Raw genomic sequence first — 16,040 nt, forward strand, 5'->3', positions numbered from 1 at the left:
CCTTTTGCCACCATAACAGCCTCCACTAGACCTCTGAAGGTGTGCTGTGGTATCTGGCACCAAGACATTAGCAGCAGATCCTTTAAGTCCTGTAAGTTGCGAGGTGGGGCCTCCATGGATCGGACTTGTTTGTCCAGCACATCCCACAGATGCTCGAATGGATTGAGATCTGGGGAATTTGGAGGCCAAGTCAACACCTTGAACTCGTGATTCATCAGACCAGGCCACCTTCTTCCACTGCTCCGTGGTCCAGTTGTGATGCTCATGTGCCCATTGTAGGCGCTTTCGGCAGTGGACAGGGGTCAGCATGGGCACCCTGACTGGTCTGCGGCTACGCAGCCCCATACGCAACAAACTGCGATGCACTGTGTGTTCTGACACCTTTCTATCAGAACCAACATTCACTTTTTCAGCAATTTGAGCTACAGTAGCTCGTCTGTTGGATCGGACCACATGGGCCAGCCTTCGCTCCCCACGTGCATCAATGAGCCTTGGCCTCCATTGACCCAGTCGCTGGTTCACCGCTTTTCCTTCCTTGGACCACTTTTTATAGGTACTGACCACTGCAGACCGGGAATACCCAACAAGAGCTGCAGTTTTGGAGATGCTCTGACCCAGTCGTCTAGCCATCACAATTTGGCCCTTGTCAAAGTCGCTCAGATCCTTACGCTTGCCCATTTTCCCCGCTTATAAAACATCAACTTTGAGGAGAAAATGTTCACTTGCTGCCTAATATATCCCACCCACTGGCAGGTGCCATGATAACGAGATTATCAGTGTTATTCACTTCACCTGTCAGTGGTCATAATGTTATGGCTGATCGGTATATTTGGGCTGTGTGATGTAACGTGAAATATTGTATATATTATATCTCTGTAATGCTTTGGCAATACCAATATACTGTTGTCATGCCAACAAAGCAAATTGAATTATCTGTATCTATATTGAAACAAGTGCAAACATCTTGGCAAGGCCTTGTCCCGCAGTGGATAGGTATTGGCTCAAGCAATAGAGATGTCTCCCTCTCCCTATATGACCGGGAAAAAAACAGAACTTACTTGGAGATTGGGGAAAGTCATTTCAGCCCCTGGCACTAAAGTGGACGAGAGGAAAGCAGCCGAGTGGGTCATCCCTGCTGCTGTGGCTGTGGGGCCCAGGAGGAGGCGGCGGAACTCGTTGTGCCGGCGCTGCAGCTCCTTCATCCTCCTGTGGAGCTGGGCCTGGTCCGCAGCGTAGGCCGGCTTCCTGAGGGAGGGACCGTGTGCTTAAACGTGCAGCAGGCGTGCATTGAAAGTTACGCACAATAAACTACTACATCTGTGACAAGAGGAGGAGTGGACAACAGCACAGCCCTTTGCTGTCTTTGGAAAGAGACTAAAATTAGCACAGATCACAGGAAAGAACAGGGATGTTACAACACAAGGCGTTGTGAAATCCTGTGGACGGGCGGATCGGCTTGAATCTCCATCCCTGTGCCGGGTGGCATACTTCCTGCTGTGGGTTGCTAAACTGGCATGTGACTGAGGGTCCACCTTTTTTTTTTTTTTTGCCACCTTTTTCATTTTTTATATTTAACTTTGTCCATTAGGGCACTGTACAGTAAATACACTGCACAGACCACTATTGAGTAGCAGAAACCTCCTGCTGATTCAGTTATATTGCACAACAGCTGCCCTGCTGGACAAAAAGGTCACCAGAGGTTTAACAGCTGCCAAGGGTTGCTTCAGTTTCCTAAATAGTATATATAGCATTGTCATTTCACAAAACAGGGATTTGCATAAACGACCACAAGCTTTTCATAATTTCAAGACTATGCAAATCAAATATGTGTGGGTGCAAAATGGCCCAAATTCATTCATATGAAAACATACTTGTTTAAGGTGCTGTTCTCAATCTCTAATTCTTGTATCTTCGCTTCTAGCAGCTGGATTTTGTCCTGCATTCGCTTCTGCTTGCTTTCAGTCAACGTCTTCCTCTGGAGAGAAACACCATATAATCATATTGCATACTTTAATACTTTAAACGTAAGATAATTGTTATTGATCAGAGACACTGCACACAACAGCAAACGGGTCATTTTGTTTCTGTGCATTTGTTCTGTGCGTTATAATTCGGTGTATATGATATAAAAGCAGTGCTCAATTGAAACAGAATAACGTAGGCTTGCAGCTATCTGCTTGACCAGGAGTCTGAGCAACCAGAACGCCGCGGAAGTCTTGGTGACAAATCACATTCAAACTGGCCCAGACTCAGAACAAGACTCTGACGAGAGGTCCCGCCCTGTGCTCTAGAGGGAGGCTTTTCCTGGTCGGGCCATTCGGGAACTCGTTTAAACTCACATTCCCACAGTGGGAAGAGAGTGCAGGACCCAGGGAACCACGGGCGGGGTGGTCACCATGGTGTCGGCTGCAGGACGACACACCGCAGCATCAGCGTCAGGGCGGATACCTTTTTCTGGGCAGCGGCAGCCCTGTGCAGCTTCTCCTTGACCTGGCTGTGCTTCTCCTGCAGCTGCGCATCCTGCTCCTGCAGCTGGTGCTTCTCCTGCAGCCACTCAATGCGCCGGTCCTCCAGCAGCCTGCAACACGGGGGGAACAGAGGGCACCATGTTGGGGGAGCAGCTCCAATCAACAAAGCATCATTGGCAAATCACAAATCTGAAAGCATCGATAAATGCTACACTGTAAAACACAGGAATTGAGCATCACATGTTCAAAGGGTACTCCAAGAGTAGCAATTCAAAACAAAATATTGTAATAGAAATACAAAACAAAAACAAAATTAGGTTAATTTGCATCCCAGCTGACCATCTTTTAGGGTATTTTACTGTCAAACACTGAGAGGAGTGTGGGGGGGGTAAACATATAGTCAATATAGAGGTGTGTGTGTGTGTGTGTGTGTGTGAGATATTTTTATTAAATTGTCTGAATGTTTTTTTCTCTCAAGAAAACATTCACTCAAAAACATTGTGTGTTTTAGTTGAAGACTAGAGGAAACTAAGATTGAACTCGAAGTGTCTTTAAAGGTGTCTTTAAACACTATTTCTGTGGTGGGTCAGATATTAACACACCCCCGATCTTAACTGGCTTACAATACTGTCTGTTAGGCCCATACCTAAATCACCAAATAGCACAGTTTGAAATAAAGGTGTGAACACTTCACTTGATACACAGAGCCAAACAAAAACAACTTTCTCGGGAACTTCTGAAAATGTCCAAAATATCTTGAACAGGTTGTGTGTGTGTGTGTGTGTGTGTGTGTGTGTGTGTGCATTCACGCTCGTGCTGAATGTACTCCAAACCACTCAACCTCAGTTTATGATAAACCAAAATAGGACAGCATTACAAGGGCACGATGCAACGCAAGAACAGGATAACATTTCAGCACTGCCCATATTCACACCAAACGAACCAGTATAAGACACTTCTGTTCTGAACTTTCACTTTATACTGTGGAGTCTGAATGCAGCTTAAAAACAAACAGATTGTAACCAAAACAGACAGATTTGAGGAAAACAATTGTTCAAATCAAAAACAAACAGAGAGATCTTCTGCATAGTAATAAAGGACATTTTTCTCTTTTTTTCAAGCTAATCGTTTCTGAAAACGTAAAAACCCACTTCTCTGCCTCGTGCTGCGCCCTCTCCGCCTGTCCACGGGCGTTTCGCAGCTCCTCCTTCAGCCGCTCCAGCAACTCCTTCAGTCGGCGATTCGTGTCCAGCAGGTCATTCTCGGAGTGCGACAAGGCACTGACTTGGACCTGCAGCTCTTGGTTTTGCTGTATTTGGAACACACAAAATCCCAGGCGATTTAGATAAATACAACACACATACGCACACTGTAAAATGTACTGTGGACAAGAAACAAGGCCTGTGTGTGTCAGAGAGCCTGGTTGTTCTTCTTGAGGATCTAGCAGCACAGGTTTGCTAAGCCACTTGCCACACACTTGTACTGCTGTTCCCTACAGTGATGGGCTGCTGGAAAAGGGCCCAAGTCTGCTAGCCCTGAGGGGGGAAGAGCAAGGTACCCATCTCAGGTCACTGTACCTGTCTCAGGTCACTGTTCTCACTCCTCTCCTTCTCCAGGTCCTGCAGCTGAAGCGCCTGCTGTTGTAGTTTAGCCCTGAGAAATGTGCCCGAGAGAGAGAGAGAGATTGATTAGTACATTTACGATCAGCAGAATGAAGCGTCTTAAATAAAGCCGGCACTGAGTAAAGGTTTATAGTTTTCCACTAGTGAAGGGGTGGGCTCAAAATTTTGATTTAGTTCCAGCCCAGGTGGCAAACTTGGTATCCAGCAAACAAGAATAATTAGCCACAGTCTTGAAGGCCTGGGGTGATGACAGCTCTTGCCTACCTCAGGTTCTGGGCGTCTTTTCTAGCGCTCTCCTCGCTCAACTGGGCGGCACGCAGCTTCTCCTGACACTGCTCCCTGTCCGAATTCCCAGCAGCCTCCTGTGATGCCCTCTGCTGCTCCAGCTCTGCCACGCAGCTCTCCAGCTCCAGCCTGCACACAGGGCATAGAAGAGCCAGCACTCAAGCATGCACTTCAAACAGGAAGATTGAGACACGTAGCCTAGAGAGAAACCTACCTCTTACTCATAAAATTAAAACAAATAATCTTCTCCACACAACCTAATTGCATCCATAGGATCATTCTGACCTTCATCTTTGAACTCAGTTAAAAAAGCTGAATTTATTGTAAAAAGCCACTCTACTATTTATAAGCAAAACGGAACGCTGCCATTCGAGGGTGGGTCAAAATATTGATCTGGTCTAGACCTTAGTTTGCTGAAAACTTATCGGTCAACTTTTTCTTTGAACATAATGAAAATATTCAAGGCAGACATGACAATCTATTAGCCTTATACAATGATAATATGAACCTTTATTCTTAAGTGAGAAATTTTAATGCAGAGACCTAATACTATACAGCATTTTTTACATCAGTCATTTATTGACACTAAATATCTGCTGCTGTTGTCTAACTCCTGGTGTGCAAATGAAATCTGGAATAGAGAGACATGAGAAAGAAGGAAAAAAAGATAGGTGAAGGACAAGCATCAGCACGACACGTGCAAGTGCAAGCTCGACTCCTCCATTACCCTACACTTTCCTAGTTAAAAACAAAATATAAATACATTAATGAACTTTATAAGGATCCTTATGCTAGGTTCACACTACACAGTTTCTATAATCTGACCCCATTTTGAGAACGGTGGGCAGCTCACACTTAACGGCCGCTTTTTCACTGAACTTATGTCTTTTGCGTCGTGAAGGATTGCACAATACACGATCGTTTAAGAACAGAGGGTCACACACATAACGAATGATCTAAAATCCTTTGTCGTGAGGAGCTCTGACACGGCCTCAAAACTCCCAAAATCTCATGGAAACGCATGTGATCCGTCCAGAGAAAAAGTAAACAAAAGTAAACAAATTTACAGGTCACATTTATGTAGTGCAGACGTCCGCAGTTCTGCGCAGATCTGCGCTGCTCCACCAAAGGGATTGGTGAAACTGTGCAGAACTGCATAAATCTGCTGACAAACAAAAAGACAAGGCTGGGGAGGCGAGGGCAATAACCTGTACACTCTGGTGAACAACACAGTCTATATCCATCCCACAGTATGATCATCGCATCATAGGTTTTGATATTTTGTGCAGACCTGGGTAAATTACAGATACTAATTGTTATTTGTATTTTAACATATTATTTTCCCTATATTAGAGTATTTTTAAAGAACCTGCCCTGGAACAACCATTGGTATTTGAAAAAAAATATGAAAATCAAAAACTCGTCATGTTTATTCTTCCTGTTTTTTTCCTTCAGTCAGCTCAACTATCATTGGCTGCTGCTGCTGGTCTGTGTGACGCTGATCTCGTCACCCTACACAATCCGTGCTAATCGATCCGTAAATATTAAACACTCCACGTTCATCGGTAGCGGGGATGCGCCCTGACTAAGCTGATTGTCGAGGGCCAAATCAAGCAAAAAATCACGTAGTGTGACCTTTGCTTTAGTCCTTTAACAAGGGAGGCGATTTTACAACCGCTGGAGAGAGAAATAGTTCCTCACTTTTCATCCTGCAGTGCTGCCAGCTTGTGAAGCTCCTCCTCCCTGGCGGCCTGCACTTTGCGCACTAACTCACGCTCCTTCTCAGACAGGAGCTCCTTGTTCCTGTCAACGGTGATCTTCAGGATATCCACGTCTGCCTGCAGTCCTGTGAACGTGTCGGCAGCATAATCAGTACTGGGAGACAGGGAGGGAGGATTAATAACTTTGGCTTTCCAGTGCTCCAGTTATGTCAGGGATGAAAGAAAGAACGAAACAAAAACATAGCCAGAGTTGTCTGAATAATCAATAGCACGGTACTGGGGAGCATCATATAAGAGCCCCTTATGATATTGTTCTACTTTGTTTTGTTTCGTTTCAGCACTCGGCAGGTTCTTCACAGATGTAGTATACCAGAGTCAGAGCACAGATTGAACATCTACTGAACACAGATGAAGGCACATTTCAAAAAATTACATGATGGCACCAGGAAGTTACCCTCAACTTGGCTGTGCAGGCCGTCTCGCTCCCTCTCCACCTCGCCCTTTGACCTCACACACTCCAGCTTAATATTAGCCACCTCAATCTTATGGGTGTGTTTGAGTTCCTCCACCTGAGAGAAAGAGAGAGGGGAGGGAGAGGAGAGAAACAAGTTAATATTTCAGGAATAAACCTGTGCCCCTTACAAACACAGTTATATACAGTATACTTGTCGGTCTTATAGTGAGTCTGGCTTATGCACAATAATGCAGCTCAGGAAGTGATTCTAATGTCAGTTGTACTGAAGTAGAATAACGCAGACCTGTGGTTTTGTTCTTCCTTTTTTCGATGGGTTTTAAAGCAGTTCTGACACTAATCTTCATTCACATTTCACACTAAAATGAGGCGTCTTTTTCAACAAAGGATGAGTCTTCAGATTTCCCTTGTGCAAAGGAGCTCCCCAGACCTTTAAAAATGCTATGCAATATAGTTTTATTTTTCTCAAGGAAATAGCACTGAACAAAATATACCTTCACATTTTTAATTGCCATTGCCTCTTTACAAACAGAGAGCATTACCTCAGTGAAATAAGAAGGAATATAAAACAGGGGGATCTCAATCATATGATGGCCATTATTTGATATTTATAGTTTTTTCTTGTTAAATAAGTCAACAATATATATATGAACACAAGTGAAGGTATGATTGTAATCTTTCCAATATCAAAAGTATAATTCATAACATGAAAGGTGAAAAGGGGGAGGAAAAAAAAAAGATCGGTTCCTCAATACTTTGCATTTTCAATAAAGCACTGTCATTTCTATTTGAGCTATGAAGAATCAAATTTGGATTATGCAGATCCAGACTATATATATAAAATATAAACATTTCACTGCATGTTTTTGGTTTGGTTTTTAATCTCCGCAGAGAGATGAGAAACTACAGAACTGAAACAGATGGATTACAGTGAAAAACCACACCCGTGAAAAGGCAGAGTTCCTTACTTTGCTGGTGAGAGCACTGGCCTCGCGCTCGGTCTTGTGCAGTTTGCCAGTGAGCTGGGCGTTGTGCTCATGACTGAGCTGCAACTCTCGCTCGAGGCGTTCCAGTTGTAGCTTCAGAGACTGCTTCTCTGCCTTGAAACAGGAAGACAATCAGTGTCATCTGCAATTAAATTGTTATTTTATTGAAGATATTCACACAATTTAAAATGTTAAACTTAGAAACAGCAAAACATTAAAAGGCTCATTTCCCACTCCAGCTGTCCCTGGAGCACAAACGTTTGAATGGCATGATTACAATGTTTTAGCAATATTTTAGATCATGTTTATTAAAGATTAATTTGAGTAGTGAAACTTGACAGAATCGCCAACTATGAGTGCAATAGGACAAACTATTTTCATGCCTTCATCAATTCAAGGCTAAAAATTCAATTCAAGTTAAAACTGGTTTCCTTCTGATTGTATCTATCAGTGATAAAAAGTGGCTTCTGACATTAAAAGAAACCATAAATGATATAAGAAAAGCAGAACCTAACTGGAGGAGAACTTTATTTTATATACACACACACACACACACATGTATACATATATATATATATATATATATATATATATATACACACATACATACATATATATACACACATACAGCTCTGGAAAAAATTAAGAGACCACTGCAAAATTATCAGTTTCTCTGGTTTTACTATTTATAGGTATGTGTTTGGGTAAAATGAACATTTTTGTTTTATTCTACAAACTACTGACAACATTTCTCCCAAAATCCACATAAAAATATGAATGGAATGGCTGCCATACATGTAGAGATGCTGATTTAAGACAAATGTGCAGTGGTCTCAATTTTTCCAAAGCTGTATAAATTATATATATAATATAGTTTATGTGAGTGAGTAGCATCTGTTATGCATAGTATTCTATACCATGCAAATATGAAGACAATATATTGTATAGTGATACAGACTGCTTGTGTATTTTAGGTTAAATTAATCCACTGTGCACATATCAGAATCTGTGATGCAAATGATCAAGAAGTCTGCCTCATAGATTAATTTATGGTTGGCATGGGAACCCCGGGATAATAAAGGTAAACAACAAATCAAAGAAACCCAGGGAAACAAACCCACACTTTAAAACAGATGTCACTATTTATTTTTCCATCAATACAGAGAAATGTATTCAAATTATATACTTAATGTTTTCAATGGAAAATATACCTCTCCCTCAAGAGACCTCTGTGCATAAGAAGGAAGTTACACCTTGCAGGCCTTTCTTCAGAGGGTGTTAAAAACTCATACCAATCTGGTAAAGAAAGCTTTTGCAATGAAGTGAAACATTAAACAATGCTTTACCAACAAGTTAACAATCCTTAAATAATCCACATATTAATTTGACTCACTTGTCCCTCTTTATACCTAGCTGCCTTCAAATGTTTCCCTCTCCCATTGCCAAGCTGCTGCTTTTGAACAGTTTTGCACCCATGTGTAGTTACACAAATCATCTTCCTGAGGCCTACCTCAATTACTGTCAGTTTCAAAGCCTTTCTCTGACTCAGAGGTATAACAAGGCAGGTGTAAGTGTGAACAGTTCTATAACACTATATTTGTGTATGTGTGTGTGTGGATATAGCAGAGAGAGAAAAGCAACGTTCATATTTAATATTACTAGAGAGGTAACTTCAAACACAAACTACCAATTAGTTGCTTGGCCTAGCTGCAGGGCATACCTCCAGTGACTTGACAGCAGCCTGCGATTCAGCCAGCTGTCGCACCTGGATCCTCTGCACGTTCTCGGCCTGCAGCCCAGAGTTGTCCCTCTCCGCCCGTAGCTCCGCCACCTCGGCCTCCAGGCTCCGCAGCCTCTGGTGCAGCTGGGCCTTCTCACGCAGCAGAGACTCAACACGCTTGGTGTCTCTGGTAGGATCTGTGCTCAGAAGCTGATTGCTCAGCTCTTCCTTGTCCTTTTCCAATCTGGATAACTGATATAATAAAAATAATATATATTTAAAAATCTATTACCTAACAAACTAATCAACAGCACTTATGCAAAAATATGTTTTTTTTACTCAAAGCAGAAAAAAAAGGTAAACGTGTTGAAATTTAAATTAAATCAAATGATCAAAAAACGGCTATTCCTTTAAAAAATGTTTTATAATATGATAAACATTATTCTGAATTTGTTCCTTGTTAAAAGGAGGCAAGTAGAAGCAATTTGGGTGATGGTGCTTAAAGACCACGAGGTAACCACTGGGTGTTCAGAAATACATTTGTGACAAATATATCCTCTCACTGAACGTTGGCTGAAAGGATACGTTACTTTTAATACACATCAATGAGCCTTAAATGCATTAAAACACACTACCTGTAAACAGAGTACAGTATCCTAAATGCAAATGTTCTACCAGAAGAGAGGGTTTTTAACAGCAGCAGGTTAGTGAGGTGAAACATATTCGAATGGCCAAGCTTTGTTTTGCAATTGCTTTCAAAACCAAATTTAATAAAATGTTTAATTATACAAAATAAAATAAAAAACAGTGTAGTAGATTTACATGGAAGATAAAGTAGTAGTAGAAGTAGAATTAGAAGCACACAATACTGGTTCAAACCACTGCAGTGCTATTGACTACATCTGTATTTGACCAATAATGAAAGACCTGCTGAAAGAGGAGATTGATCTTGTGTGGACGTACAACTGTGCATTGCCTCTGCATATATTTTCAGCTTTTTAATTTGTTTAGTTTTATTCATAACAATAATTTTCAATGATGCCTGAAATATAATATGAAGCTGCACAAGCGTCTTGTAGAGAAGGGGGCGTAACTCAAAATCCTGAAGATATCTCATTCAACTCAGTCTTTTAGGGCACTTTAACTCCAGCACCTAAAGAATCTGAGAACATTGTCATGTGAAAGTATGCAAGATTAATATTAAGAATCACAACCCATATTTAAAAAAATAAATAAAACAATAACACTTGGTAAACGTGTGAACTGTGTGTCAGCTGGAACTGGTGCGGGTCAGAGGGGTTTAAGGGGTGTGAACTCACCTCCGTCTCAAACCGGATGTTTCTTTCTTCCAATGTGTGGGCATGTTCTGCCTTTTGGTGCTCGAACTCGGACTTTAAGAAAGTGTACTCATAGCGCAGCTTGTTGTAATCAGACCTGTATTTTTCTGCTTCCTGTGAAAAGTAAGGTGGAGCTGCTTATGTATAGTTAGTAGAGGAGTTAGAGTTACAAACAAAAAAATAGAAAACCAATTAGCACCCAAAGAAGGTCAATGCTCCAGTAGGGGACTGTAAAGGGGTCACACAGTGGTCATGACTCTATGACTGACCTCTTCCAGCTTGTTGAATCGCTCTCTCATCGGCGTCTCCAAGTCCTGTTGGATCTGAGCTCGCAGCAGCTCCAGTTTTGGTGGAGTGAGAACCTGCCAATGACAAAGAATGTCTCTGAAAAGGTTTTGCATCCACATAAAGAAGCAGCAACATAAAGGAAAAACAGGTTCTTGTAAACTATTTGTAAACATTATAGAAAGAACATACAGTGAGGGAAAAAAGTATTTGATCCCCTGCTGATTTTGTATGTTTGCCCACTGACAAAGAAATGATCAGTCTATAATTTTAATGGTAGGTGTATTTTAACAGTGAGAGACAGAATAACAACAAAAAAATCCAGAAAAACGCATTTCAAAAAAGTTATAAATTGATTTGCATGTTAATGAGGGAAATAAGTATTTGACCCCTTCGACTTAGTACTTGGTGGCAAAACCCTTGTTGGCAATCACAGAGGTCAGACGTTTCTTGTAGTTGGCCACCAGGTTTGCACACATCTCAGGAGGGATTTTGTCCCACTCCTCTTTGCAGATCCTCTCCAAGTCATTAAGGTTTCGAGGCTGACGTTTGGCAACTCGAACCTTCAGCTCCCTCCACAGCTTTTCTATGGGATTAAGGTCTGGAGACTGGCTAGGCCACTCCAGGACCTTAATGTGCTTCTTCTTGAGCCACTCCTTTGTTGCCTTGGCTGTGTGTTTTGGGTCATTGTCATGCTGGAATACCCATCCACGACCCATTTTCAATGCCCTGGCTGAGGGAAGGAGGTTCTCACCCAAGATTTGATGGTACATGGCCCCGTCCATCGTCCCTTTGATGCGGTGCAGTTGTCCTGTCCCCTTAGCAGAAAAACACCCCCAAAGCATAATGTTTCCACCTCCATGTTTGACGGTGGGGATGGTGTTCTTGGGGTCATAGGCAGCATTCCTCCTCCTCCAAACACGGCGAGTTGAGTTGATGCCAAAGAGCTCGATTTTGGTCTCATCTGACCACAACACTTTCACCCAGTTCTCCTCTGAATCATTCAGATGTTCATTGCAAACTTCAGACGGGCCTGTACATGTGCTTTCTTGAGCAGGGGGACCTTGCGGACGCAGCAGGATTTCAGTCCTTCACAGTGTAGTGTGTTACCAATTGTTTTCTTGGTGACTATGGTCCCAGCTGCCTTGAGATCATTAACAAGATCCTCCCGTGTAATTCTGTGCTGATTCCTCACCGTTCTCATGATCATTGAAACTCCATGAGGTGAGATCTTGCATGGAGCCCCAGACCGAGGGAGACTGACAGTTATTTTGTTTCTTCCATTTGCGAATAATCGCACCAACTATTGTCACCTTCTCACCAAGCTGCTTGGCGATGGCCTTGTAGCCCATTCCAGCCTTGTGTAGGTCTACAATCTTGTCCCTGACATCCTTGGACAGCTCTTCGGTCTTGGCCATGATGGAGAGTTTGGAATCGGATTGATTGCTTCTGTGGACAGGTGTCTTTTATACAGGTAACGAGCTGAGATTAGGAGCACTCCCTTTAAGAGAGTGCTCCTAATCTCAGCTCGTTACCTGTATAAAAGACACCTGGGAGCCAGAAATCTTGCTGATTGATAGGGGATCAAATACTTATTTCCCTCATTAACATGCAAATCAATGTATAACTTTTTTGAAATTCGTTTTTCTGGATTTTGTTGTTGTTATTCTGTCTCTCACTGTTAAAATACACCTACCATTAAAATTATAGACTGATCATTTCTTTGTCAGTGTGCAAACGTACAGAATCAGCAGGGGATCAAATACTTTTTTCCCCTCACTGTACATATATATATATATACACACACACACACACTATATATATATATATATATATATATATATATAAAATGTACAGTGAGGGAAAAAAGTAAGTAAAATAACATTAATACTGGGGATGTGTACATTTATAGAAAATGCATTATATTACTATAATGTAGAACTGTGAGCACAATATTAAAAAGAGAAGTACACATTGCACTTGGGCATTATTTAGACCTCATGCATATCTTCAGATCCCCAAGTTTAGAAATATAACCGACTATTTTAACCAACACTGTCTGGTCGTCTGTATTAGAGATTGCAACAAGACCACAAATACATGTTTAATAAGTATGTGATGTTTGTGTGTGTGTGTGCAGACAGAGCCCTTGGTTTACTGATACAGTTTAAGAAAACAGGAACAGCTGTGTGTCAATGCTCAAGGACCCCTGGAATGCCAGGAATCACTGTACAGTCATGACAACAGCTTTCTCAAATACACCACAATTTCAAAGCTTGGCTTCAGTCTTACATGTTGCAGTGTTTTGGAGTGTTTAATTATTTGGTTTCAGCTTCTTCGAATCCTCGTTTTGCAGTAGAATTAAGATTGAGAAAGAGCTGAGGAGGAGCAGATGCTGAATCGCTTGTAGGCAGGGCTGCCAACACTGTCCCCCCCCCCCATGTATCCCCCCTCCCATAGGTGACTGGTTCACAACAGTTATGTTTGTGAAACTCAGCAGCTGCAGACAGGCTGTGATTATTGCGGTGCAGTCTGTACAATATGCATGCTATGCAATCGCTGACCTTGTGTAACAATTCTGTTTGACGGTTTGCTTCCGTTTTTGTCAACGTCTTTTTTTTTCTTCTGCACTGCTTGGTTGCTCTGCCCCTGCCTGTGATCTGTGGCAATTCAAATGTGGCTTATGTACCTGCATTTTCAGCTCCTCTAGCTCCCTTGTTTTATCTAACAGCTCTCCCCGGAGTTCAGCGAACAGCAGCTGCATCTTCTCCTGCGCTGTGCGTTTCTCCATCAGCAGGTGCTTCAGGTCGCCCTGTGCCCGCGCGAACTCATCCTGCAGCCTACAAACACAACACACATGACCTCAGAGTGGCAACTCACTGCGAGAGACAGATATGTCATAGTTTTCCACATGTCTATAATAAATTCACTTATTTCATCATATAGATATCTGTGCATATATTACAGTCAAACCCCCAAAATTCATTTTCACTTTCAGATTAAACATGCAGATGCCCACTGAGCCAAACAGCATGCGGTTTGCAAATCCAAAGCACAGTCACATGACTGCACAAGCAAACCAGCCCAGCAATACCTCAAAAAATAGGTAAACTGGAAGTGTTTGTTCTGCTGAATACACTGAGCCAATACATAATGTCTAAGTTTACAGACATCCAAAACTGGACTGGACCCTTTACACCACCATGAAGGAAAGCACCTGAAATATATACAACCTGAAAGTAGCACTGTTAATTAAACTAATGATCCTATAGAAGAGAAGAAAAACACAACCTTTAGTAAACTGGATATGTTCATTAATTAGCTGGAGCTCATACAGTGAAGAGTGCAACACCACCACCTTGTGGACAAAATAAACACAGCTGAACCACCCCTGTGGAATATTCACCCAAAATAGTTTTTAAGGTTGCCCCTCCTGCATACATTTTATCAGGGTCTAATCTTTAAATTCACATTTTGAAGACTGATTGAAATCCCTTTGGCATCTACACCAACTGGTCAGCCCCATTCGAGTTCTGGGTCACACTCAAAACCCACGCTGCAGCACAGAGTCTGAGGATGAATGTCTCCTGTTACGGAAGCACAGCCAATCTTCTATAGATTGTCACACCTGCTCTTCTGTGCATTTGGCAAATGACCTAACACCTCCCCACTCTGAAGTTCAGCTCTCTATCCCTCACTCATGAAATGGCATTCTCACTCTCCAATACCAGATTCATTGTAAAATACAGGACTGTTTTAGTTTTCAAGCCATAAGTGACTTCTGAACAACAATCTGAGCTGTTTCGTCAAGAGCCTCGACTCAGAGATCCTGACTGGTAGTTGTGGAGCCACCAAGTTCATTGGAAAAATATTGCAAGACTTTTCTTCCAAAGCTCGTTGAGAGTCTCTTAAAGGGAATTACGAAGGAGAGGAGGATTAAACCATGATAGCAAAAGAGAACGAAACACGCTTACTTTGTGTGTTCAGCTTTGAGCGTTTGATAGTTGGTTTTGTGATGCTCGCACCGCATCCTTTCGTCAATCAGCATCTTCTGCAACTCCATGTCAGAGGCTCCAATCCCCGGACTCCCATGCATTCCAGCGGGGTTACTGCTCACAGCGGCCATGGCTGGAAACAGGGGCGCCGACTGTGCTAGAGCAGAGGGATTCATCATGCCGGCAGATAGGTCTCTCTGGGCAATTGAAGGGTGTCTGGCAACAGGCTCCTCCTCCTGCCCTGATGTCATCCCAGAGGGTTACCTCACCTAGGGGACTGAACACACATTTAGAGGTCAATCAGCACAAAGAGAAACTTCAGTGATATTATAAATCAGCTTTTAGTATGTATTCCAATACACACACAGTGAGGCACTGGGACAAACACCAGACAAACGAGAATAAAACATGTTCCAGAGATCAACCTTGTAAAAAGTAGTAGGCCCACTAATAATATAACATAAGCAAACAAAGTTACTTGTGTGATCACACAGACATTCTCAATAGCATGAGCAAAGTGACGCTTGGCTTTCAGCAGAATGAGGCTGTGAAAGTGTATGCAGTAAAGGCAGTACGGCAACTCGAGCAGGCCAAAAAGAACGATACACTCCACTTTCGCCCCTCTTGCTCCTTATAATATCACCATAAGGTTGGGAAGTGTCAAGCACCCTCGGGTAGCCGATTTGAAAGCGCAACGCTGTTTCCACAATACAGTCTCAAACCCGGTGCCCAAACGGACCGGCTGAATGGCCAGAATGCAAACTGAAATTAAACGATGTCTCGTCTCTCGTAGGTGGAGGAGAGTGAAGCAGCGCCGAGGTGCAGGCAGGGCGGAGCTGCACCCTCTTCTTTAATCTCGTCGTCTCCACAACACCATGTCGCTATAGCACCACAGACACGCATTACCAGGCTTACACGTGTGTCAAATAAACCCCTTGTCTTACCCTTTCAACGCTGAAATAACGGCACAGCCTAGTCGTGTAAACATGTGGTGTCGAGTCTGTGTTAGTTTTAAAGACAGAAAACAACCCGTTACCGTTAGGCTACTTGTACATATTACGTCCATGTAAATCAATCAGTCAGGCGAGTGCACATCATTGCGATCTGCATAAGAAATGTCATCAAACATAAATACACTTATTCTTTCGT

The 16,040-nt window shown here is 42.5% G+C and overlaps 1 protein-coding gene across 3 annotated transcripts in view; it reads right to left on the bottom strand.

Moving 5' to 3' along the window:
- Positions 1-16,040, bottom strand: part of cep83 (centrosomal protein 83) — a 31,836-nt gene that overhangs the window by 15,382 nt on the left and 414 nt on the right. For 2 of the 3 annotated variants that reach the window (XR_010816827.1, XM_066704980.1), the window contains exons 2-15: positions 14,871-15,168; positions 13,586-13,736; positions 10,881-10,973; positions 10,594-10,725; positions 9,275-9,526; positions 7,537-7,668; positions 6,551-6,665; positions 6,077-6,221; positions 4,355-4,504; positions 4,046-4,121; positions 3,620-3,777; positions 2,449-2,578; positions 1,872-1,975; positions 1,059-1,245 (exon numbers count right to left, since the gene is read on the bottom strand). Coding sequence is in view for 2 of the 3 variants with exons in the window: in XM_066704980.1 (XP_066561077.1) it covers positions 1,059-1,245; positions 1,872-1,975; positions 2,449-2,578; positions 3,620-3,777; positions 4,046-4,121; positions 4,355-4,504; positions 6,077-6,221; positions 6,551-6,665; positions 7,537-7,668; positions 9,275-9,526; positions 10,594-10,725; positions 10,881-10,973; positions 13,586-13,736; positions 14,871-15,142 (2,097 nt within the window). In the remaining variant the exon portion in view is untranslated. Of the gene's footprint in view, positions 1-1,058; positions 1,246-1,871; positions 1,976-2,448; positions 2,579-3,619; positions 3,778-4,045; positions 4,122-4,354; positions 4,505-6,076; positions 6,222-6,550; positions 6,666-7,536; positions 7,669-9,274; positions 9,527-10,593; positions 10,726-10,880; positions 10,974-13,585; positions 13,737-14,870; positions 15,169-15,534; positions 15,722-16,040 lie in introns of those variants that run through there. The other variant, XM_066704982.1, reaches the window with a different exon arrangement.

The sequence above is a fragment of the Amia ocellicauda genome, chromosome 5 (genome assembly GCF_036373705.1).
Source record: "Amia ocellicauda isolate fAmiCal2 chromosome 5, fAmiCal2.hap1, whole genome shotgun sequence".
Classification (NCBI taxonomy): Eukaryota; Metazoa; Chordata; class Actinopteri; order Amiiformes; family Amiidae; genus Amia; species Amia ocellicauda.